At 46.4% G+C, this 25,804-nt stretch overlaps 2 protein-coding genes across 6 annotated transcripts in view; one reads left to right on the top strand and one right to left on the bottom strand.

Moving 5' to 3' along the window:
* Positions 1-16,283, bottom strand: part of DGKE (diacylglycerol kinase epsilon) — a 36,431-nt gene extending 20,148 nt beyond the window's left edge. Inside the window, exons 1-4 of one of the 3 annotated variants that reach the window (XM_077251426.1) lie at positions 15,993-16,283; positions 14,849-15,008; positions 7,315-7,434; positions 4,589-4,732 (exon numbers count right to left, since the gene is read on the bottom strand). In XM_077251426.1, the coding sequence (XP_077107541.1) occupies positions 4,589-4,732; positions 7,315-7,434; positions 14,849-15,008; positions 15,993-16,174 (606 nt within the window). In that variant the 5' untranslated portion in view covers positions 16,175-16,283. Of the gene's footprint in view, positions 1-4,588; positions 4,733-7,314; positions 7,435-14,848; positions 15,009-15,380; positions 15,574-15,743 lie in introns of those variants that run through there. The other 2 variants (XM_077251425.1, XM_077251427.1) reach the window with 2 other exon arrangements.
* Positions 16,284-17,387: 1,104 nt separating this feature from the next.
* On the top strand, positions 17,388-22,065 carry LOC143765099 (uncharacterized). Of its 3 annotated transcripts, none has more exons than XM_077251430.1 (8): positions 17,388-17,913; positions 19,046-19,096; positions 19,169-19,242; positions 19,330-19,431; positions 19,560-19,643; positions 19,741-19,954; positions 20,036-20,192; positions 20,321-22,065. In XM_077251430.1, the coding sequence occupies exons 4-8, from the start codon at positions 19,408-19,410 to the stop codon at positions 21,252-21,254; spliced, it is 1,413 nt and encodes a 470-aa protein (XP_077107545.1). In that variant the 5' UTR covers positions 17,388-17,913; positions 19,046-19,096; positions 19,169-19,242; positions 19,330-19,407; the 3' UTR covers positions 21,255-22,065. The 3 variants fall into 3 exon arrangements, with proteins under 3 accessions (XP_077107545.1, XP_077107546.1, XP_077107544.1); XM_077251431.1 differs by lacking the exon at positions 17,388-17,913 and adding an exon at positions 18,722-18,816; XM_077251429.1 differs by lacking the exon at positions 17,388-17,913 and having other exon boundaries at positions 18,870-19,096.
* Positions 22,066-25,804: the final 3,739 nt, after the last annotated feature.

Here is a 25,804-nt window from a genome sequence, read left to right as displayed (position 1 = left end):
ACATGGTGGGGTTTTTAGAGGCATTCAGCACCTGAAGGTGCAGGCGATCAATTTTCTCAGGAGGCAAACGGCATTCCTGAACCTGGGAATCCAGGGTCAGGCCTAAAAATCGCTGCACCGTCATGGGCTGTAAGCGTGATTTTTTAACATTTAGCATCCACCCCAGACGCTCCAGAGCAGACATCACTTTATGTAACTGTTCCAGACAGTGATCCGCCGTTTTACCTACGATAAGGAGATCGTCCAGGTAGGGGATTATTAGAATATTGGACTCATGCAGGTGTGCCATAACTTCCGCCATAACTTTGGTAAACACTCGAGGGGCGACCGATATACCAAAGGGGAGGGCCCTATACTGGAAGTGTCTGATTACCCCATCCAACCTTACCGCCACCCTCAGGTATCGTTGGTGACCTGCATAAATAGGGATATGGTAATAGGCGTCCTTCAAATCCAATACTACCATAAAGCAGTTTTTAAACAGTAGCTTTATTGCGGTGTTAATAGTTTCCATCTTAAATGATTGGACGGTCAGGAAATTATTAAGAGCCCTAAGGTTAATAATTGTTCTGAAGGAGCCATCAGGTTTACTTATTAGGAATAGAGGAGAGTAGAATCCTCTACCCTGTTCTCCTTCCGGAACCTCTGACAGGACATTCTTATTGAGCAGGTCGTGAACTTCTGCTTCCAGGGCCGCCTGTTCTGCTGGAGAGAACCTGAGTGGGGTAACTCTGAAGAAGTTCTGAGGGATGGAAGAGAACTCTAGCCGCAGACCCGTAGCTATTAACCCCAAAATCCAATCACTACTGGAGATTTTGGACCAGGCCGGGTAGAAGGCAGATAGTCTACCTCCCACCGGGGCGACTAGTCATTCGGGTGGTTTTTTGACCTCACGGGATGGCTCCTGACGTCCTTCACCTCCAAACATAAATCCAGTACCTTTCTTCTTTTTCTCATCCCATCTGCTCTGGTCTCTGGCTGGTCTCCTCCGAAAGAATCTCTTCCCTGCGAAGGGACGCCTGTAAGAGGTAGTTGGTAGATTGGGAAACTTTTTCTTCTCGTCTCCAGCTTTCTCCAGCAGTTCGTCTAGGACTGGACCAAACAGGTATTCCCCTTCGCATGGGATAGAGCACAGACGGGATCTGGATTGAAGGTCACCCGGCCAACATTTCAGCCATAGGGCCCTGCGTGCTGCATTTGATAGTCCGGCCGCCCTAGCCGCCATTCTTGCCGAATCCGCAGATGCGTCCGCGAGAAAGGCAGCGGCATTCTGAATTGTTGGCAGGAATTTCAACATAGAATCTCTGGAAACACCGCCTTCCAACTTAGACCCTAGCTGATCCAGCCAGACCATCATCGATCTGGCTGCACATGTCGCGGCTACAGCAGGTCTCAGGGCACCCGCCGACATCTCCCATGTCCCTTTAAGGAATGAGTCAGCCTTCTTATCGAGAGGATCCTTTAGGGAAGCCATGTCGTCGAAGGGGATAGATGATTTTTTAGACGCCTTAGACACCGCTGCGTCCAATTTCGGCGCCTTATCCCATGTATTCACCATGGGGTCCTCAAAGGGATATCTGCGTTTAAAGGCAGGTGGAAAAGAGCCTTTCTTCTCTGGTTTTTTCCATTCCCTTTTGATGAGGTTCTGGACCTTGTCATTGAGCGGAAAAGACCTACGTTTTTTAAGGTCTAGACCGCCAAACATTAGGTCCTGTGTAGAGAGTTCTGGCCTTTCATCAGCCACCCCCATGGTGGATCTAACTGATTTAATTAGTTTGTCCATTTGGTCCAATGGGAAACAGAACCGGTTAGACTCTTCTTCCGAAGAGGACGCTGAGGAGACAGAGGCGTCTGACTCATTCTCCCTACTAGGGCCAGCGGACGAATCCGAATCTGAGGCGCTAGGCTCCCTTCTTCTTTTGGAAGGCTCCCGGGACAGGGATTTCAGGGAATCTTTCACCTCCTTCCTGATAATCTCCCTAAGGTTTGACGTGAAATCAGGAGACTCTTCCGCCACCTATGGGAGTGGAGAAAAAGGCTATGTAATTTATCTGGCGCTACCGCTATCATCAGAGTCCCCATCAATTTATTTCCTACCGTCTGCCGTACACACGACTGACAAAGTCTCTTAGGGTAGGCGTCTGGCAAAGGGCAAGCGCATAGCGCGCACTCCTTGTTTTTTGTTTTACCAGCGCTTTTTTTCCCCTACGGAAATAAACATAGGAAAAGACTGCATCAGGGTACATTCACGAAGATCTCTTACCCAGGCAGTAGCGGTAGGTACCGGATTACTGGGGGGTCGGTCCAGATCCTTCTGTTTATATCTGCGACCGGGCTGGTTACTGCGTCCGCGGGCCTTCGGCTGGGGGTTCGCATGGGACTTCTCCGAGGATCTGTCCTGCTCCTGCTCCAGCAGACCGACAGCAGCTTCCGGCTCATCCATAGCTGCAGATGGGCTCACAAGCAGTGCTGCAGCATTCTGTTTGGCTATAAATAGCCCTTCCCCCGGATCCGGAATCAGTGCAGGTGTGTGGCCAAATCCACCCCCCCGACTTGCAGTCACAACGACTTGCTGCACCCCCCCCTGCACCCAAACGCCCCCCCCCCCCCGCCGCATGCAGGACAGCGGCGTTTTTAGAAAAAAAACGGCCGGCGTTTGACTTCCGGTTTTGGCCCCGCCCCCTGCGCGTCACTTCCGGTTTCGGGCAGAACGCTCAGAAACGTGCCCGGAAGCCGGGGAACGGTGCCGCCGGACCACTCAGCCGCCCCCCCGCTACGCCGCCGCTTCCGCGGCCGCAGCCCAGCGGTGACCGCGGCAGAGGCCGGCGTCCGCCCCCCATCTCCGGTCCCGAATCGAAAGGAGCACACAGGACGCCGCGCCACACCGCACCGACGGGGATCAGAGTGGGGAAGACCGAGGCCCAGGGGGGAGAGCGGACCCCGGGGGGGGGACATACTCACCTGCTGACCACTGGGGATGGACCTCCTCCGGACGTCGCTCCACACTGCACCGCTCACTGTCGTGGAGCCCTACCCGGACCCACCGTGGCGCTTCCAGGGACCCGCACTGCCCGAGGTAGGAGACCCCCTCGCTACCTGGGTCGGACAGCCGGCCTGGGTATTGATAGGAGAAACGAAGTCGTATCTGCAGGGAATCCTGTCCTCCAGGAACAGGAAACCAACTGATGCGTGGGAGAGGTGCCGCCCTTATGTATCTGTAGGTTTCCTGTTCCTGAAGGGCGGATCCCCTCTCTCCGTAGTGCTCCGTAGTGCTGTCATGGACGACCGATAAACAGAAGTTCTCCACAGAATTTTATGAGTACCAACTGTCATCTAGTGTCTCAGTAACCAGTGCTGTGGAGTCGGAGTCGTGGAGTCGGAGCCCATTTTGGTAGAGTTGGTGTCATGGAAATTGAGGAGTCAGAGATTTGGCTTACTGACTCCACAGCCCTGTCAGTAACAGGGAAATCTTTTACACACTGAAGACAAGATTTTATAGGTGAACTGAGAATTTCGATCAGTGCAGAAGGAGAAAGAAGTACATTTCTATAATAAGATCACAGAGTTCCTTTTTTTCATGTGTATTATTATTCATTAAAAAAAATATTAAAAGTGCCGATTGACCCAAAGTTCTTTCATTTTAGCCTCTCCACTATTCAGCAGCCATAGTTTTTCTTTTTTCACAGAAGTGGCTACATGAGGTTTTGTTTTAAGCAGGACAAAGTGTATTATGTTTTAACTTGGTTTTGCAATAAATATAAGTTACCATGTGCAGGCAGTCCCCGAATTATGAACTCCTTAAGTTCTGTATGTTTGTATGCAGCCTGAGTAAATTGGAATAGAATCATAAGGTCATGGCACACTTCTTGACATCACGACCTTACAACAAACAGTGGCCTTACTCTCATATATTTTTTTCATTTTTTTTTTTTCATTTTTACTTTATTTTGTAGTCCCTCTAGTGGACTTGAACCTGTTATCATTTGATTGCAGTACATAGTATAAGCAATGCCACAACATTGCAGTATATAGTGAAGTCACAGCGCTACTATAGGGCCACGTTCACACATTCAGTATTTGGTCAGTATTTTACCTCAGTATCTGTAAGCCAAAACCAGGAGTGGAACAATCAGAGGAAAACTATAATAGAAATACATCACCACTTCTGTATTTATCACCCACTCCTGGTGCTGGCTTACACATACTGAGGTAAAATACTGACCAAATACTGAACGTGGCCTAGAGCTCAGATAGGACGAGATTCACAGAAAGACTAAAATGGCAGTTATGGGGGTCTTAAGCAGGCTCCCGGTACACCACAATTGAATTGGTGGTAGTGGGTAAGGGGGCAATAAAAGCTGGGGCGTATACCCAGTTAATGATGCCAATCAAGTTCTGCCGTCAGAAATTGACAGTGGCAATGAAAAGGTTAAACTGCGGTCAGTTGCTGGCTAGGTCACACAGCTGACAACTGTCTGGAATGAAGCAGGCTCAGCTCCTGCGCTGGCCTCGTACTTTTACTTAGGCACAGCTATGATGAAAATGCAAGGCGATAAAGTACATTTCAAATGGAAAGAAATATTTTTACCTTTAGTTTCATTTCATCTACCGCATCAAGGACCCATCCGACAGTGCCATCCCCTCCACACACAAGCACTTTGGCGCAATTAGCAGGTAGGAGAGTGCACAGCTGAAGTGCTTTGAATGGAGAGGTTTTGCTCAAATCAAACACCTGCAAAAAAAATAAATAAAGTCACCGGTGAATATTTATATTTTTATACATTTTGGCCCCAAGTCATCATTTGCCCTTTTCGTTACTTTTCATTAGTGTCTTCTGCTATATGTTGCTTTGTTCTTTGTGCCAAAATCCTTTAAAAGTCATGCACATGGATTGAGGAATTTTGTGCAAAAACAAAGATGAGCTTATTTGAGGGTACTGAAGTGCAATCGCACAGAAACTTTGTGGCACTTTGAAAAGTCGCCAATGAAGAGTTAGGCTAAAACATCTGGATAAGGAAAACCGTAACCAGGGCTGTGGAGTCGGAGCCCATTTTGGTGATCGGTGTCATGGAATTGAGGAGTCGTAGGTTTGGCTTACCGACTCCACAGTCCTGTCAGGGCTGTGCAGTCGGAGTCGTGGAGTCGGAGCCTATTATTGGTGGAGTCGGAGGCCATTTTGGTGGAGTCGGAGTCATGGAATTGAGGAGTCGGAGGTTTGGCTTACCGACTCCACAGTCGTGTGAGGGCTGTGGAGTCGGAGTCGTGGAGTCGGTGTCATGGAAATTGAGAAGTCGGAGGTTTGGTTTATCAACTCCACAGCCCTGACCATAAACACAGTCAGGAATAAAACATAGAGTAAAGTGATCTTAAAAACAAAAAAGTGCAAATAAAGCCCAAAATAGAAAAAAGGAGCAAAAACAATTATGAAGCAAGGCCCATTTAAAGGAAACCTTACAGCTGATAAATGCTGCATGAATCAAACCAGTGACTGTATGATTTCTACCAGGTATGTTTGACTCTGAAGAGGAAAACATACTTTCACAGCCAGTCGGCCTAGTCAGACAGGTATGTGTTGGCCTAGTCTGGCTTCTCACCGCCCATTCCCTTTTGAGTGACAGGTCTCCTCTTATACATGCAAGCAGGGAAAGACCTGTCAGTCACTGGCAGCAGGGCGGGAGAAGATGCCGGGGACCTGCCTTTCCAATTAGTCTCCTGTGCAGTTCGTTTCCCGGCGGCTTTTAAAGTATGTTTACTCTGAAATGCCACAGTGTTTCAGAGCATACTTGGCCGGAAACATACAGTGTCTCATACATATAATTAATTAGAACAGAGCCACATATACGTCCTCTCACGGACAGAACAAACTCCCAACCACTATATCAACCTACGAAAAAGGAGTCAAACAGCTGTCACTTGAAGTATAAAAAGGTAAATATTTATTAAATGACATCAAGTATTAAACTAATGATTCAAACTGTATGGTCATTAAAAGGTAACTAGGTACAACACGGATACAGGTAACAAAAGACCACACACTACACCTATATTATACGACTTAAGGTGACAGGTTCGCAACAAAAGTAATGAAACTATTAGTAATATAACACTAAGTGCCACACTGGGAACCCATTCGAAGTGAGAGTTTGTAGCAAAGTCTATGACTGCACCTTACCCATATTAGCCATGGTGTGTGTGTGTGTGTGTGTGTGGAAACGCCAGCCCCTACGCGCGTTTCGCGTAGGCTTCTTCCGGAAGAAGCCTACGCGAAACGCGCATAGGGGCTGGCGTTTCCACACACACACCACGGCTAATATGGGTAAGGTGCAGTCATAGACTTTGCTACAAACTCTCACTTCGAATGGGTTCCCAGTGTGGCACTTAGTGTTATATTACTAATAGTTTCATTACTTTTGTTACGAACCTGTCACCTTAAGTCGTATAATATAGGTGTAGTGTGTGGTCTTTTGTTACCTGTATCCGTGTTGTACCTAGTTACCTTTTAATGACCATACAGTTTGAATCATTAGTTTAATACTTGATGTCATTTAATAAATATTTACCTTTTTATACTTCGAGTGTCTCATACATGAATCGGGCGGCATGTATCAGCTGTCACCTTCCCTTTAAATCATTATTTTTTTTTTTCACTACCTATAGATCTCCATTATAACAAAAATACCTCAAGACATAAAAGGAAAGTGACCAAAAAGAAGCAAATGATGAATGGAAACAATACAGCAAATTTGCAAAAAATGCGTCAAATTAATTAAAAGCGGATCTGTCACTAGATTTCACAATACAGACGGCATATTATATTAACTAGATCTCTAATACCTGATGAGATCGGGGTCTCCATGTCAGAAATGCTGGACAATGCCAAAATGAAGAACAACATTTTAGGAGTCCAGCTATTGAGTGAAATAGCTGATATGTATGCAGTCTCTGCCCAGACAGCCTTACTCAGCTGCAGCTTGTACTGAGAGGTGTGAGATATCAGCAGCAGGGAGGAGAGGCCCTGAGGATGTGTCAGTCAGGCTAGGTCGTCAGAGATGGAGTAAAAGGTTTCAAATAGCCATAAGTGCACATATTATCCAAGTAAGTACACCAGCCTCATCGGGTCAAATATCTAATTAGTAATGAGTGCAGTTTGTATTGTGCAATTTGGTGACAGATCTACTTTAACAATACATGAAATCTGCCAAATATAAAAAAATGGCAGCAAATGTATTTTAAGGCAGATACCACTTTGGTGAATTCTGCTTCATATACTTGACACGGCTTTCTACCCAAGTACCCCAACCCTAATATACCCACCTGTAAAGGATTAAGAAGACCTTTAAATTCACTCACTAGAACCTCACCCATATTATTTCCACTGCGTGTGTTGGCCAGAACAATTAAAGGGGTCCAGTTGCTTCCCATGGAGGATATTAACTAGAAAATGATAAGATTTTGTATCAAACAAATTGCAATGCTAAAAGCAATATGGGAACAAGGTAACAAACATCTGTACGGCATTTATCAAGGACCGGGATATAACAACGGTGTTTCAGGTCAGGCAGTTATGTACGGATGTACAGAAATATATACTATTATGGATGATCTGTCAAATCTCCTGACATTATTTTATTAAATACTTGTTGTAACCCCTATTAACTATCATTTAGAATCATCTTATACAATGCAAGACTGTCACATTCTTCATTATTTCTCAGAAAAATTAGTGAAGAAAATGACAATTTAGTGCTTCCATCTTCTTGTCATTAGGGTGTATGGATTTTTTTTTTATTTTAACTAAGGACCTCCTCTAGTTACCGTTGCCCCACTGATTCTGGAAAAGTTTTACTTTTTCTTCTGTGCCCCTCCTTTCAAAAGTTATGCCCTCCAGTAATAAAAGGTGTAAATTTTCCCTTCAACCAGAGGGCTTGTACCACACAACTTCTTGGTGGGCATTTGACATTTCTCCTCTGATGGTGGCCAATCAAAACATGGGAAATTCTGTGGTATACACCCAGTTGGCTGATGGGAATATTTGCGCCATTATTACAGGAGATGGGGAAATGTGCATGACTTTGGAACGGAGGGGAACATAAGAAAAATAACAAATGTTCCAGGATCACCAGAGTATCGACATTCAGAACAGGTGATCAGTTTAAAAGAGTTCTCCGATAACGAGCACAAGGGGGAGGGTTCTCCAGCTCGAGTTCTGGGTATATGTACTCAATCAGTGAAAAGATTTATTCCATCTCATGTCAGTGTTGCTCCTCGGCTGAGAGAGGTTATGTGTGATCGTCACCACAGCGCAGTTGAGATAGAACTTGAGCTGTTTCTTGAGTGTGCCACCATCCTGACATGTGCCGAGGATGGCTGCAGATTGAATCATGTCACGAATAAAAAAAAAAATGATCCGGACAGATAGTAATGCATCTATCACATCGTTTCTTGTTTCAGTATAAAACTGAATTGTGACTAGTGTAAATAGGGCCTAAAAAAAAGCAGCTCCGGAATTGCCATTTTCTAAAATACGTCTCTTAAAATGTGTATAGAAGCAATAAAATAATATACGTAATGCGAGGACTATAAAACAAGAAAAAACAAAAACGCTAAAGACATTCACCTTTATTACATATGCATTCAAGTTATATTATATTCACAATGAATCCCGGCATAAATAAGCCAAAACCAGACCCAAACAGATCAAATTCACAACAACCTTCCCTGATATGGCCATACTAAATATCAGGATATACATGGGGCCCAGTGAAGAAACTAGTTCAATGTATAGAACCTATATGTTTCCAGTAAAAATTATCCATTCTCCAAACAGATATAGACATTAATATCAACATATTAACAGCCTCCCATATAAAGCACGAGTCCCCACAATGACATCCCCAACATATGGTACGAGCCGCCACACAGCCCCCCATATATGGTATGGGCCGCCATGCAGCCCCTCATACGGTACGAGCCGCCACACAGCCCCCCCATATATGGTACGAGCCGCCACACAGCCCCCCATATACGGTACGAGCTGCCACACAGTCCCCCCATATACGGTAAGCGCTGCCACTCAGCCCCCCATATACGTTACAAGCCGCCACACAGCCCCCATATACGGTACGAGCCGCCACACAGCCCCTCATATACGGTACGAGCCACCACACAGCCCCCCCATATACGGTACAAGCCGCCACACAGTCCCCCCATATACGGTAAGCGCTGCCACTCAGCCCCCCATATACGTTACAAGCCGCCACACAGCCCCCATATACGGTACGAGCCGCCACACAGCCCCTCATATACGGTACGAGCCGCCACACAGCCCCCCCATATACGGTACGAGCCGCCACACTGCCCCCCCATATACGGTACGAGCCGCCACACAGCCCCTCATATACGGTACGAGCCGCCACACAGCCCCCCCATATACGGTACGAGCCGCCACACTGCCCCCCATATACGGTACGAGCCGCCACACTGCCCCCCATATACGGTACGAGCCGCCACATTGACCCCCATATATGGTACGAGATGCCACATTGCCCCCCATATACAGTACGAGATGCCACACAGCCCCCCATATACCAGTACGAGCCGCTACAGAGCCCATCACATACGGTACGAGACGCCACACAGCCCCCCATATACGGTACGAGCCGCCAGTCCCCCATATACAGTACGAGCCCCCACAGTCCCCCTATATACGGTACGAGCTGCCACACTGCCCCCATATACGGTACCAGCCACCACACTGCCCCCCCATATACAGTACGAGCCCCCACACTGCCCCCATATACAGTACGAGACGCCACACTGCCCCCCCATATATACAGTACAAGCTGCCACACAACCCCCCCATATATACAGTACAAGCTGCCACACAACCCTCCATATACAGTACGAGTCGCCACACAGCCCTCCATATATGTATGGCCCAACGGGCCACGTCACACGATGGGATGGGATGTACGGCCCAGAAGACCGTGCCACACATGATAGGATGAGATGCACAGCTTCCCTCATTCAGACATCTGTAATAAAGGGACCTCTGAAAGACTTTATTGCCAACTTCTGATGTGCTTTCCTGAAGCAGCGAATCCTCTTCAAATGTCGCTGCACACACAGACGTCTGAATGAGGCGTTATGCTGACATAGCACAGAAGAGTCAGCGTTCAGGGCCCAGCAGTATGATTTCTCTGCTGTGCTCTGAACATTGCGGTAACGGCGTCGGTGAGCACTAGTCGGCAGGCTTCTGATCTGTTCTCACCGCAGGAAGATGTCTCTGCTGCTGCACTGCTTTCATTGTTCAAAGCAGCCCTGCAGCGGGACGTCTTGTAGTGGCGAGGACAGCTAAGTAGCCTGGTATTAATAACACAATACCAGGCTGCCCAACATGTACTCACCACAGCGGCCCTGGACCTCCTTTAGCCGCCTCAGCCTGTCATTTACATGCCGTGTCCACCTTTTAGTTCAGAGCATTGCTCTTGACTAGACCAAAATGGCACCTGGCTTCCCACACAGCTGGAACCTGCCCAGCCAAGGAGGTGTGCCTTGGTCACAGCTGGAGGTAGCCACAGTGTAGGAGATTAGGTCAGACACCAACAATAGTCTCCTATGCACAACGTATTTGCAATGTGTAAGTGTTCTTCTGGACAAACACAAAAACCAATCAAAAATACAAAACCCCATCAGATGCAGAAAAATAAATAAACTGTTTAAATAAAACATTTTGTATTAAAAATAATTATAGAAACAACAATACAAAAGTAAATATTGAGAGACATTCCCTTTAAATGAGTGTTCAAAGAATGCAAGTACGGTAATCTACTGTCCTGGTGGGAGGTTCAATCCCTTGAGAACTATATAGAATAATGTTGTTCCAAAGAGATTGACGTCGGAGTAAGATCTACACCACCACCGGTTATGCAAAAGTGGGAAACAGAATCCATGCTCGTCCTATGCGTTGCATGCAAATACTACCCCTCCCATTAGGACTTTCCATCCTTCACTGCCTTTGGGTTCTTTTTTTGGATGCAAGAGGTACATACTCATACCGAGTGAGTGACAAGACCAAATTGAATGCTAGCCCACAGGACGACAGACTATAGGAACCAGATGTGTCCACATATGAATGGTCATCTCCTGAACATTCTGATCTGAAGGGACTTTCTTTTGTGCCCACTGCAAAGTCTGATTCTTTCACCTGGGTTATCTATGGAATCTATGAGTAAAATCAACCCTCCTATGCCATCTATAAGGGTACGCACGTCATAAGACGAACACAACGACACCTTCATATCTGCACTCCGATGAAAGGTTCTTGAAAAATCCATGCTTTTCTTATATGGAAATGACCTGAAAAGCTCTGCTGCAGAAAAGGATCATCAGTGGAGTAGGTTTCCGGAGCTGATGTTAATTCCTGGCCATGCCACTCAAGTAAATAGAATGTATGGGCTCCTGGTAGGTAGCCCCATGTGACATCATACCCATCAGGAGCTCATACATTCCAGCATCTAACCCACCAAATATCAGACATGTCAGCTGAATAAGTTAGTTTCAGTGGCATCATTTGTGGGTTATATTTCACTTATCTTAGTTTATCAGACACACAATGGGGATTATTGATACATGTGAACGTAACACGCAAAACCTGGAAACTAACTATATACCCTTATCGCAACTGCTAGGAGCTGGTGTTTAGGAGCCGAACATACCCATAATACCACCCCCTTCACCACCTCCCGCTGCAGGACACATCTAGAGGATAAAGCTAATGCTACCCAGATACCATCACACGCTATTCCACCCTTGGTTGCCAAGCCCGCAGTGACAGGGCCTGGAGTCCTCAGCATGGAACCTCCTGTTGTCTACACTTTCCTTACTACCTAAGGGGAAACCACATGACTCCACAAATTGAAGGAGCTACGACGAGCTCACCTATGGTCCCAGATTGTCACCTTCTGGGGTGAACCCCTTCAGGATGGGACACTTTACTACTACGATAAGTCACCTTGTAGGTACGGTTTTTCTTATCTTTACAACTGGCATGTTGCATTGGGGTATCTGGACTGGAACGTTTTGTGAGCGGAATCATACAGAGGTCGGACTTATCAATAGGCCCTGTTCACACATTCAGTATTTGGTCAGTACTTTACCTCAGTATCTGTAAGCCAAAACCAGGAGTGGGTGATAAATACAGACGGTGTGACGTGTTTCTATTATGCTTTTCCTCTGACTGTCCCACTCCTGGTTTTGGCTTACAAATACTGAGGTAAAAAACTCACCAAATACTGAACATGTGAACGTGGCCTTAAGGAGACTTAGGGTAGAGATCGTGTTGAGTGGGGGAACTGCATTGTTACCTTTTAGGGTAAGGAAGGGCACACCTTTATGAGTATAACAGGAATATACTTTTATATTTTTGATTTCCTTATAGCTATATGACATAACCATATTTTTGGACTCTATAGATGCACTTTTTAGCAAGAAATAATCTTGCTAAAAGTGTGTGCCTCTGCGTTCTCAGTAATCTGGCATAGTTCTCAGAAAGCTGCTCCTCCCGGATCACTGAGTGCCTTGTACAGTGAGGGCCATGCATTGCTCTCCCTGTGGGACACTGACACTTGGCAGATCATTCAGTCTTCCAGACCACACACCTCTGCTCCAGATCACACATGCTGTGCCTGGCTGTTCCTCCATTATCCTCTGGAGCTGATAAGTAATATGGGCAGCAAACTGTGGGGGCTGCATAGATTGGGACACAGCATGGGAGATGTGATCAAGAAAACTAGCAGTTAGTTTGTTATACATATACAGTGGGGAAAATAAGTATTTGACACACTGCCGATTTTGCAAGTTTTCCCACCTACAAAGAATGGAGAGATCTGTAACTGTTATAGTTGGTACACTTCAACTGTGAGAGACAGAATCTAAAAAAAAACAAAACAAAAAAAAAAAAACACAGAAAATCACATTGTATGATTTTTACATAATTAATTTTATTGCATGAAATAAGCATTTGATACAATAGAAAAACAGAACTTAATATTTGGTACAGAAACCTTTATTTGCAATTAAAGAGGTCTGAAATTTCCTGTAGTTCTTGACCAAGTTTGCACACACTGCAGCAGGGATTTTGGCCCACTCCTCCATACAGATCTTATTCAGATCTTTCAGGTTTTGGAGCTGTCACTGGGCAACATTGAGTTTCAGCTCCCTTCAAAGGTTTTCTATTGCCTTCAGGTCTGGAGACTGACTAGGCCACTCCAGGACATTGAAATGTTTCTTACGGAGCCACTCTTTAGTTGCCCTGGCTTTGTGTTTTCAGTTAGGCTACGTTCACACTAGCGTTGTGCGCCGCTGCGTCGGCGACGCAACGCACAACGCACGCAAAAACGCGGCAAAACGCACGCAAAAACGCTGCGTTTTGCGACGCATGCGTCGGTTTTTGCCGAAAATCGGACGCAAGAAAAATGCAACTTGTTGCGTTTTCTTGGTCCGACGCTTGCGGCAAAAAAGACGCATGTGTGGCACAACGCAACAAAAAAAAACGCATGCGTCCCCCATGTTAAGTATAGGGGGCGCATGACGCATGCGTCGCCGCTGCGTCGCCGACGCAAATCCGACGCACATTAGCTTAACGCTAATGTGAACGTAGCCTTATTGCCATTCTGGAAGACCCAACCACGACCCATCTGCAACGCTCTTTCTAAGGGAAGGAGGTTGTTGGCCAAAATCTCATGATACATGACCCCATCCATATTCCCTTCAATAAGATGCAATCGTCCTGTCCCCTTTGCAGAAAAGCACTCCCAAAGTATGATGTTTCCTCCACCATGCTTCACAGTTGGGATGATCTTTTGGTTGTACTCAATCTTCTTTTTCCTCCAAACACGTAGAGTGTAGTTGATACCAAAAAGTTCTATTTTGGTCTCATCTGACCACATGACCTTCTCCCATGCCTCGACTGGATCATCCAGATGGTCATTAGAGAACTTCAAATGGGCCTAGACATGTGCTGGTGTGAGCAGCGCGACCTTGCATGTTCTGCAGGATTTTAATCCATGACGGCATAGTGTGTTACTAATGGTAATATTTAAGGGCTCATTTCCACTTGCGAGAAACACGTCCGTGTCTCGCATGTGGAAACCAAGCTGTGGCGCCGGCACTCCAGAGCGGAGCGTGCGGCCACATAGGAACACATGGAGCTGCACGCTAAACTCCAAAGTGCCAGCGCCAGAGCTTGGTTTTCACATGTGAGACACGGACGTGTTTCTCGCAAGTGGAAATGAGCCCTAAGACTGTAGTTCCAGCTCTCTTCAGGTCATTGACCAGGTCCTCCAGTGTAGTTCTGGGCTGATTCCTGACCTTTCTCAGGAATTAAGTTCTGTTTTTTTATTGTATCAAATACTTATTTCACGCAATAAAATGTAAATTAATTATGTAACAATCATACAATGTGATTTTCTGGATCTTGCTTGAAGATTCTGTCTCTCACAGTTGAAGTGTACCTATGATAAATTACAGACCTCTTCATTCTTTGTAGGTGGAAAAACTTAGAAGATCAGCAGTGTATCAAATGCTTATTTTCCCACTGTATATAGTGTGCTTTGTGACATACAACTCAGCGCTGCTGCATCTGCCTAGTACATCCTGATTCAGCAAAGATAGCAAACAGGAGTCTTGATCTGTTTGGGTCTAGTTTGGGCTTATTATGCCGGGATCCATTAAGAGTACATTATAGTGTGAATACATATTTAATAAAGGTGAATGATTCCAGTGATTTTTTTTTTCTTCCTGTTGCTGAATATAATGATCGAAACAAAAAGGATAAAGTCGGTTTCACCTTCATATAATCGACACTTTTGCTCTGTTTCAGCTGTTTAACAGCCCACAGATAGTTTGAAGGAATGATGAGATTTCTAAATTCTCCGAGATCACAGTTCTCCGTCTTTAGATGACCTTCCATGCAGTCATCATGAACGGTCCGCTGACACCAGATACACCTATAGCAACAGAAGAGACAATTATTACACAACACAAAGACGGTACAACCTGCCCTATAATGTAGGAACGCAGGGAGCGCTGTAGGCCGCAACGCACGGGGCGCTGTAGGCCGCAACGCACGGGGCGCTGTAGGCCGCAACGCACGGGGCGCTGTAGGCCGCAACGCACGGGGCGCTGTAGGCCGCAACGCACGGGGCGCTGTAGGCCGCAACGCACGGGGCGCTGTAGGCCGCAACGCACGGGGCGCTGTAGGCCGCAACGCACGGGGCGCTGTAGGCCGCAACGCACGCGGCGCTGTAGGCCGCAACGCACGGAGCGCTGTAGGCAGTAAGGTCTTTGTTGTTCTCTATGGTATTATCTAATATCATTACAAGTAGAGCAGATGAGTATTGACTTGTAGGCCCCGGATACGTCTGCTGGGTGGGGGCCCGGAGATCCACCTCTGCCCCTTCCCCCGGTGTTCCCACCGACATGAAGCACGTGACATTGCGCTAAGCCGGGTAATTAAAAGCAGAACCGCAGGTGGCGGCTCACGGAGATGTCATCCATCAGCCAAGGATTACCAACTGGCCGATGGGTGCTCAGACCATCTCTAGTAATAATGGTGCAGAAAGTAACGTCACAGAAAGTCCCATTCACATGTATGCGTTATGTAACCAGTAACGTTCTAGCACCACTCCTCCCAGCAGCACATCAGCATGCTGGGGCGTGTAGTCCCCCTGCAGAGCACACACCTGGAGTCGCACAGCTTGGGCTGGCTCCCGCACTGCTGCCCGCACGCCACGCACTGGCTGCACAGGGGCACGTTGCCGCGGACCCAGTGGTGGCCCTGGCCGATGCCTCCGCGCTCCTCGCCTCGCCCCATCACCTCCTTGCACGGGAAGCGCTGGCCGGCTCTCCGCACGCACGGCTCGTCCGCGCACACGCCGCAGCACAGGCAGCAGGCCCCCCGCAGGATGTGTAGCTCGCACACGGAGCAGTACGTGGGTCTGCCGAATAGGTCCGTGTCCTGCCAGCTGTGCCTGCCGTCCTCCGCCAGCCTCCTCCGCCGAGAGCGGCGCACACTGCACCACAGAGTGATGAGCACGGGGATGGTGATGGCGCACGCCGTCCACACCGCCAGGCTCAGGCCGCGCTCCCCGTCCGCCGCCGCCGCCTCGTCCATGGCTGACACCGCGGTCACGACATCTGTCAGCAACGGAAACTCCGCTTCCGACAGTCACTGCTGGGCAGATGCTGCACGGGCTGTGAGGGCGATGACGTAAGAGTCACATGATGTGCGGGTCACATGACCGATCTGGAAGCGGGGGACGGAGGAGAAGAGGATGATGCTGCAAATCTCTGCAGAGCAGGGGCTTCACAGAAATCGTGGGGACCCCCATCAGAAGACCTAACTGCCTCCCACCAGTTAGGTGGAATATGTGGGGTCACTGAAGGGCATATGTGGGTGGCAGTATGTATTGTGTCATGTGCACAGTGTCGGTGTGCTGCCCAATTCTTTACCAGACAGCACAAGGACTGGATCTAGTCTGACATCTAATAACATAAGGGCATGTAGAAAAGCCGCGGAGACACCATCACGTGTTTCTCAACGCAAGCAATGAATAGCCAGGTCTTTCACCGGGAAGGAACAACCACGGGAAGGGCAGCATCCAATAAAGGAAAACCACCTATGCCAAAACATGGTATCCATCCACAGACAGCTGTTTCTTTTTTCTTTTTTTTTGCTTCCCTCAAATGGGAAAATCCACGGTCCAGAAATCCAAGACCAAAGAAAAATCCCAAACAGCTGCATCAAATCCAAAACACAAAAGCTGTTCCCATCATCATCGGAAAATTTCAGTTTAATACAACATCAGAAAAAACAAATCAAGACATATTTACAAGGTATCTCCACTTCTTCACCTTCCAAATCCCTTCGGCATCCACCTCCCCCCTTCTCCTTTTATCCCATAGAAAACACACATACATCTTCCCCAAAATCACTTTTAGACTATTCTTTACTACAATTTCCTTCCTCTTAAAAACATACACATTCCTCACATCCCATAATACTTCCTTTATACATGCAACCATTAACCACAACACTCTCTCCTTCGAACGATAACAAGCTCACACCACACAATTCTTTACACAACGGTCCCATTCTTCCAATCACCTCCCTAGCATAATGACAATTCCAAAACACATGTATTACACTTTCCCTTCCACCACACCCACCTCTCGGACACATATCACTTCTCCCCAACCCACGATTCTTCTGAAATTCTCTTAACTGGTAAGGCCTCTTTCACACTTCAGTTTTTTGGCGTCAGTCTAAAACCGCCATTTTCCTCAAATAACGGATCCGTTTTTATTTTCGACGGATCCGTTTTTTTCCCCATAGACTTGCATTAACGACGGATTGTGACGGATGGTCATCCGTTCTATCCGTCATGCGACGGATCCGTCGAAATTTGGCGGACGTTGTCTAGACATCGACGGACTTTGTAACGCTTTTTGTCGCCGCCTAATTAACGGTCCGCGACGGATCCGTCGCGTCCGTTATTTTATAGAATGGGCGCCTACGGACGACGGATCCGTCACGATCCGTTTTTTGGCGGATCCGTCGCCCCAATCCGTTTTTTTCAACTGAGCATGCTCCAAAAAGTTGATACTTTTCCTAGACAACCCCAAAACTATATAAACAGGACAGGTGAGCCTCATTTTTCAATGTGCCATGAAGAGAGAACACAGATCCTGCCAGCAAGAGAGAATACAGATCCCGCCAGCAAGAGAGATCCCGCCAGCAAGAGACATCCTGCCAGCGAGAGAGATCCCAGCAAGAGACATCCTGCCAGCAAGAGACATCCTGCCAGCAAGAGACATCCTGCCAGCAAGAGAGACCCTGCCAGAGACTGCTATGTGAGTACTGCCATCCAGCGTGTGTGTGTATGCCTGCCTGACATGTGTTTTATTTTTCATACTGTGCTGGTATTTTTAATGGCTGTGCTGTGACGTGTGTGTGTATGCCGTGTGATGTGTGCCAGACCGCCTGCCTGCCTGACATGTGTTTTATTTTTCATACTGTGCTGGTATTTTTAATGGCTGTGCTGTGACGTGTGTGTGTATGCCGTGTGATGTGTGCCAGACCGCCTGCCTGCCTGACATGTGTTTTATTTTTCATACTGTGCTGGTATTTTTAATGGCTGTGCTGTGACGTGTGTGTGTGTGTGTGTGTGTGTGTGTGTGTGTGTGTGTGTGTGTGTGTGTTTGTAAATGCTGTGTGATGTGTTCTGCATTTTTTGGGTGATTTTTCATACATTAACATACTGTACTGGTCTTTCAAATAAAGAGCAGTGTAGCTCCTACTGTCCAAACAAAAAAAAAAGAAAAAAAAATTTGGAATAAAAATTACACAAAACTGTCCGTAGTATGATTTCAAGATAAATTTAAAACTGTTCTACATTCAATAAAGGTGTTTGAGGTTCTATATCTAAATGCAGAATGCAAACCTTTGGTATACAAAATGTTATCTGGTTATAACTAGGGTAAAAATAATTATCATTTTTTGGGTATTGGTATTTTAACTTTGAATGAGGGAATTTTTTTTATAAGGTTGAAACTGTCTCTGAAAGAAAGAGCTGAAGATCCTGTGGTGACGTCATCACTATCATAGGGCTTTCAGCAATTATCAGCTCCGCCTCCTGATCACATGAGGATGAGGTCACATCAGGTCCTTCAGCTCTCAGCAGCTCAGTCCTGGTTGTGTGCAGCTCGTGTTATCTGGTATCAACCAGCAGCAGATTTCTGGTTCCTGCTGTTCTGGTGAGATGTGGAGAGAGGGGCAGAATGTGGAGATGGATGGGCAGAATGTGGAGTCGGATGGGCAGAATGTGGAGTCGGATGGGCAGAATGTGGAGATGGATGGGGCAGGATGTGGATTTGGGTGGAAAATATTTTGGCGGGGGGGCCCCATTTGGAAGTTCGCACCGGGGCCCATAACTTTGTAGTTACGCCACTTTATAGTAGCTTAGAACTGTCTTTATACTTGCAGATTCTAGGGACCAAGACGACGCAGGCAGACCCCCCAAAGTTTTGAAAACATGTAAGTATAAAGTCCCGAAAAGCTGCGTCTATCCTTTTGTATAGTAGCTTAGAACTCTCTTTATACTTGCAGATTCTAGGGACCAAGACAGACTCAGGCAGAATGTCTTCATCTGAGAGCCCCCCTCACATCGTCAGCCACCTGAGGTTTTTTTTTTTATTATTCCTAAATTTTTTTTGGTACATCTCTGGTAATGTTTTTGAACCCTATATGTATTTATTCTGTTTTCACAGGAAGAAGATGGAGGAGGAGCAGCAGCAGCAGCAGCAGCAGAGGAGCAGCTTCATGAAGGAGACGGGCAGGGTGGAGAAATGAGAGGAGCGGGAGCGCATAGTGTAAGTTTTGCAGATACAGATCCTCACATAAAACACACTACACTCAACACAAACATTCAGCACAGCACACACACAGTACATATGCTTCCATCCAAGCACATAATTTATTTCTTATTTATTTTTATTAGTCTTCACAATCCGGGGCTCGACGTAGAGTTCCTCAGAGCACCTACCATAGCCGTCGGAATGCTAGGCGCGGCAGTCACCGAAGAGTAAGTTCCTTTTTTGGTTTGGTGTTTAGCAAACTGTAAAATTCATGTGTTATAATCTTTCCCTTTTTATTCTTTTTTTTTTTTTGTTTGTTAAAAGGCTTCACAGCGTGCTCCCGAACAGGATGAGGAAGAGGACGAGGGCATAGACGTGGACACCCTCATCCAAGCGGTCCAAAGTCGGGAGCCGCTATGGAAGATGTCGGACCGCCGCCATGCTGACCAGTACGTCACCCGACGGCTATGGGAGGAAGTCTGCAATGCTGTCATTGATAACTGGGAGGAACTCAATGCTGGGGCCCAGGATCTAGCACGTAAGTATTCACAGTTCATTAACGTGTGTTAGCATGATTTAATGTGTTGTATAGTAACCTTTTTTTGATTTCTCTTTCCAGGTAACAGGGTAATCGTGCGGTGGCGGTCACTGAGGGATCGCTTTAAGAGGGAGTTCAATAAGGAGATGCAGGCCCCGAGTGGATCTAGAGGACGCAGGAGCAGGTATAAGCATTCCAGAGCCCTGTCGTTCCTCCGGTCGACGCTGCTGAGCAGAAGGTAAATATTCAACACCACAAGTTTTCAGTCAAACTGTTAAAATGTGTAACCTTCTAATTGTTTTTTGGCAGCAAGGGCAATTGTAATATCAAGATACTAATTTTTTTTGTTTGTTTCTTCTTTAACAGTACTGTCAGCAGCACTCAGGAGCCTGCATCAGAGTTGCACCCCTCTGGAGCGATCACTCAGGGGTCCGCCACCGGGGACCACGTCGACCCTTCTGTGTCTGCACCTTCCCTTTTGTGTGATCCCTCGGCCCCATCCACCAGCGCTGGAGCAGCAGGGTGGACTTCGTCACTTGAAGCTGCAGGTGATGAGATGGAGTTCCCTTTACCCCACCCCTCTGACACTGCCGCAACATCTAGACCACCTTTGGGGTCAGGACGGCAGCGCCAGAGAGGTCAGGAAAGGAGCGATGCGCCTGAATTTTTGCATTTGAATGCAGCCTTCCAGAATGCCATCAAGCTTTTGGGTGAGCAAACGTCTGCTGGGTACAATATGCTTCACAAATGCATATTGGAACTCGGCAGTCGTCTGGATAGGATGCAATCAGATGCAAACCAGTCACCAAGACACTGCTTTTTTCAGTCAGTCCTCAGGCACATGGAGAATCTAACTCCTGACCTGCAGATGCATGTGATGCAAGGCTGCCACACTGCTCTAGCGCAGGCGATGTCCCAAGCCCCTCCACCCACCCTTCATGTTTCAACACCTTTCCCCTCTCAAGTCGCCGTCTATCCTCCTGTCCGTCCTCCTCCCGTCCATCCTTCTCCCGTCCATCCTACTCCTTCGCCATACCTTTCTTCCCCCCTCAGTATTTCCCAGTTCCTACCTTCCCCTTTCCATTCTTCCCCTTTAACTTCACCGTTCCCACCCCCACCAACACCTTCACCATACCTCCCACAGACCACATCTGTACCTCAACTCCCTTCCCAACCTCATGTTTTCACCAGCCATTCCACTTCTGTTCCTCCCCGTGATGTCCTGTCCCCCCCTATCGACGTGGCCTGCCCTGTCAGCCCCTCCGCTACTATCTCCACCCCAAATTATGAGAACCTTTAAAAACTGTATGTAAATAAATAAAACTTTTTGTGGTTTGAAAACAATTTTATTGTCTTTTTTTTTTTTTTTTAAACTGTATTAAAACCACCAAGGTTATGGTAATAGTAAACATTACAAAATGTTTAAAGGGTACTGGTACAAAACATACAAAATACAGCAAGGTTAACCAAACAAAAAAATGGTATTTTTACAAGTTTGAAAAACATTTTTTTTAAACCATTTGATACTGCCAGTCAACTGATCCTGCAGGAGACATGAAGTAGTCTGCAAAATTGTCCCGCATTCTGGAGACTGCTACAGGACTGCGAAAAGTTGTGTTGTGGTAGTCCGGCAAGGTGCTTTCTGAAACATTATCCTCCAGGGAAACATGTTCTTTTGATAAAACAAAATTGTGAAGTACCACGCAGGCCTTCACCACATCATCGACAGTTTCAGTCTGCAGTTTAATGGCAGTTAGTAGCACTCTCCATTTGGCAGTTAGGATGCCAAAAGCACATTCCACTACTCTGCGTGCTCTGGTTAAACGGTAATTGAAAATTTTCTTCCTCTGGGTCAGTCCACTACTTCCAAAGCGTTTAAGCAAATGTGGGGAAAGCTGGAAAGCGTCATCACCAACGCAAACAAATGGTAAAGGTGGACCGGTGGTTCCAGGGAGAGGTCTAGGGGGCGGAAAATCAAATGTCTCTCCATACAACCGACGCCCCATTGATGAACTTTTAAAAATCTGTGAGTCATTTGCGCGTCCATACGCACCGATATCCACAGCGATGAACTTACAGTGTGCGTCGGCTATGGCCATCAAAACAATTGAAAAATATTTCTTATAATTGTAGAATTCTGATCCAGAGCCAGAAGGTTTGACGATCCTTATATGTTTCCCATCAACTGCGCCGACACAATTTGGGAACTGGCATATTTGTAGAAAATTTTGGGCAATCTCCAGCCACCTCTCCTGTGATGGCTCTGGAATGTATTCCGCTTGTAGGCACTCCCACAGTGCCCGGCAGGTATCTCTGATGATCCCGGAAATGGTGGATATCCCAAGCCTAAATTGAAAATGTAGCGATGAGAACGACTCTCCAGTTGCAAGGAATCTGTTAACAAAACGAAAAGACAATAATTAATAAAAACTTCAAAAAACATCATTACAGTTATAAGTCTGATGAATGAGAATAATTTAAAAAAAAAAAAACTTACCGAATAGTCACCATGAGACGCTCCGCTGGTGATATGGAGAAGCGCAACTGGGTGTCTCGTCTCCGTATAGAATCTTCCACATGGCCCAATAAGATTTCAAAATTTTCAGCCTTCATCCTCACATAGTTGAAGAACTTCTGAGGGTTTTCCCTCAGTTCAAGGTAAAGTGTTGAATAAACACCACGGGTCATGCGTTGGGCTGTGATGGGATGGATCCACAGCCTTCTCTTCCGCCGCTGCCGCAGGATGCGCAGTCTTTCCTCCTCCTTGTCCCGAACGATGACTGCCAACTGATTTGCCTCAAAAGTAAAATCCGCACATATCTTCGCTATGTTTGCCAGTACTTGCTCCATCGCTGCCACTTTCTCTAATAAACTCTTTCAAAGATGTGATGTAAATACACAGTATATATAGTTTTCCAGTAGTTTCCAGTAGCCAATCACATTGAGATCCTCCCCTTCTAAAAAACGGATCAGTCAAAAAACGGATCCAACGGATGGGAAAACGGTCGTGACGGTTCCGACGGATCCGTTTTTGTGACGGATCAGTATAACTGATCCGTCAAAAAAACGGATCCGTCGGAACCGTTTTCCCAACAATTTTGACGGATCCGTCGATCCGTCACGATGTCGGAGGTGACTGACGCCAAACAACTGAAGTGTGAAAGAGGCCTAACACTCCATGCAAAGACTGCCACACAATCTCACTCTGCCTATTCGTCATACCGTCCAACCGCACTTTGTTCCATACTTTTTCTATATCATTCCCTCTTACCATGTTTATTCCACACTCTGTCTCTCTACATTCAAACAGAATCCTATTTAACCCCCTCATACACATATACCCCGGCGGAAAGACCACTGCAATATTAAGAAAATAGGCAAAATCACACTTTTAATAACTAAGATTTTTCCAAAAAACGAAAGACTTCTCATCTTCCAAAAACATAACTTCCGCTCAACCTTTCCTTTCGCATCATCCCAACTTTCTTTCCCATCCAAACTCTCTGAAAATTTCACCCCCAAAACCTTAATAGACCCAGTCACCTCATTCATTCCTACATCCTTACTTAAAACCCCTCCCCCAAAAACCTTACACTCACTCTTCTCCCAATTCACCTTAAATGCTGACGCACCACAAAAAATAGACACTAGTAACTTCACCCGCCTCACAGAATACTCTGAATCACACAACACACACACACACACATACACACACACACACACACGTCATCCATATAACCACTAACCTTCCATTCCCTCCCCCCACCTCCTGGCACTTGTACACGTCTAATCACTTTATCTTTCCTCAACATACAAAGCAAAGGTTCAACTGCACAGATAAAAACCACAGGAGACAAAGGACAACCTTGTCGCACACCTGAAAAAACATTCACTCTACTACCCACATAACCATTCATCAAAATACAACTATAAATGTCCTTATATAAGCTCCTCACCCTCCAAACAAAATCAGGTGGAAACCCCATTCTCAATAATACCCAGAACAAAAAACTATGTGCTAACCGATCATACGCCTTTTCAAAGTCCAAACTCAAAACAAATACACTCTTCTTCCGACTCATACAGTCCCACAAACAATCTCTTAACATATACAAACACTCATGTATACGTCTCCCAGGCACCGCACAACACTGTTCATCCCCAATCACACTCTATCACATCACGCATCCTACTCGCCATTACTTTCGCATAGATCTTATAATCGCAATTCAACAACGTTATCGGTCTCCAATTTTTTAAACTCTTCAAATCTCCTTTTTTAGGTATTAACAAAACAATCCCTGCACGCATACTCTCAGCCACCTCCATACTAGACTTACACACATCCACAATATTGCGCCTTGCGCAGGTGTGTACTCCGGAGGACAGAGAATGAACTTCAATCCAATATTGCGGCCAGTGGGTAAGAAAAGGGTGAATCAAACACCCAAAAACCCCGCCCATATGACCCAAAACCGGTCTCGCCAAATTCAGGTGACAGGTTCCCTTTAACCTTACACACGCTGCATATCACTCAAATCAAAGTCAGTAACTATCTCCAGCAAAACTTTTCCAGACACATCCACATTCACTCCCCCCACATCACAATTCATATCACCCACAATCACCACAGGCACTCTTCCTGGAACAAAAAGCTTCACTTTTTCAAATAATAACTTACACTCATTTTTTTCTATACTGGCGCATAGATATTGATAACACAAAACTTAGCATTTTTATATTCAAAATTTGCTAAGATACACCTCCCCACCAAATAATTATTCAAAACAACCTCCTGCACCTTAACTAAAATACCCACACCATCATTTCTATTATTTGCACTACCAGACCATACAGACGCACCATAAGACCACTCATCCCCTTTCACACCATCCACAATCCCACATTCTTGCAAACAAAAAATAGATGCACTCTGCATAGCTGAAAAATCCAAAATTGCTGCTCTCCTACTCGCTTTCTTAAAGGGAACCTGTCACCACGTTTTTGGAAGATGGGATAAAAATAGCGTTAAATAGTGGCAGAGGTGGGCGTTACATTAGTGTGTGTGTTATGCGTTTATTACCCACCTAAGTTGCCGAAATAACTTTGCAAAGTCTCCGTTTTCGCCTGTCAATCAGGCTGGTCAGGTCGCATGGGCGTTGTCTTCCCCCAGATTTGGCGTAGTTTTCCGTTGGTGGCGTAGTGGTGTGCGCATGCCCAAAGTCCGGAATCCTCTTCCAGGGGATTTAAAATAGCGCGGTGTTCGTTATTGCATTGGTGATCGGTGGGCGCGGCCATCTTCCTTTGGCCGCGCGTGCGCAGAAGCGGCGCTCTGCTGGCCGCGGCTTCAGGAAAATGGCCGCCGCGATATCCATCTGCGCACGCGCGGCATCCCGCGGCCATTTTCCTGAAGCCGCGGCCAGCAGAGCGCCGCTTCTGCGCACGCGCGGCCAAAGGAAGATGGCCGCGCCCACCGATCACCAATGCAATAACGAACACCGCGCTATTTTAAATCCCCTGGAAGAGGATTCCGGACTTTGGGCATGCGCACACCACTACGCCACCAACGGAAAACTACGCCAAATCTGGGTGAAGACACCACGCCCATGTGACCTGACCAGCCTGATTGACAGGCGAAAACGGAGACTTTGCAAAGTTATTTCGGCAACTTAGGTGGGTAATAAACGCATAACACACACACTAATGTAACGCCCACCTCTGCCACTATTTAACGCTATTTTTATCCCATCTTCCAAAAACGTGGTGACAGGTTCCCTTTAAAAACTCTCACATTTTGAGAAACTATAGCAAAGCCCATACTATAAAAACAAAAAACCACAAAACTACACA

The sequence above is a fragment of the Ranitomeya variabilis genome, chromosome 4 (assembly GCF_051348905.1).
Source record: "Ranitomeya variabilis isolate aRanVar5 chromosome 4, aRanVar5.hap1, whole genome shotgun sequence".
Lineage (NCBI taxonomy): Eukaryota > Metazoa > Chordata > Amphibia > Anura > Dendrobatidae > Ranitomeya > Ranitomeya variabilis.
This window is presented reverse-complemented; position numbering and strand designations above follow the sequence as displayed.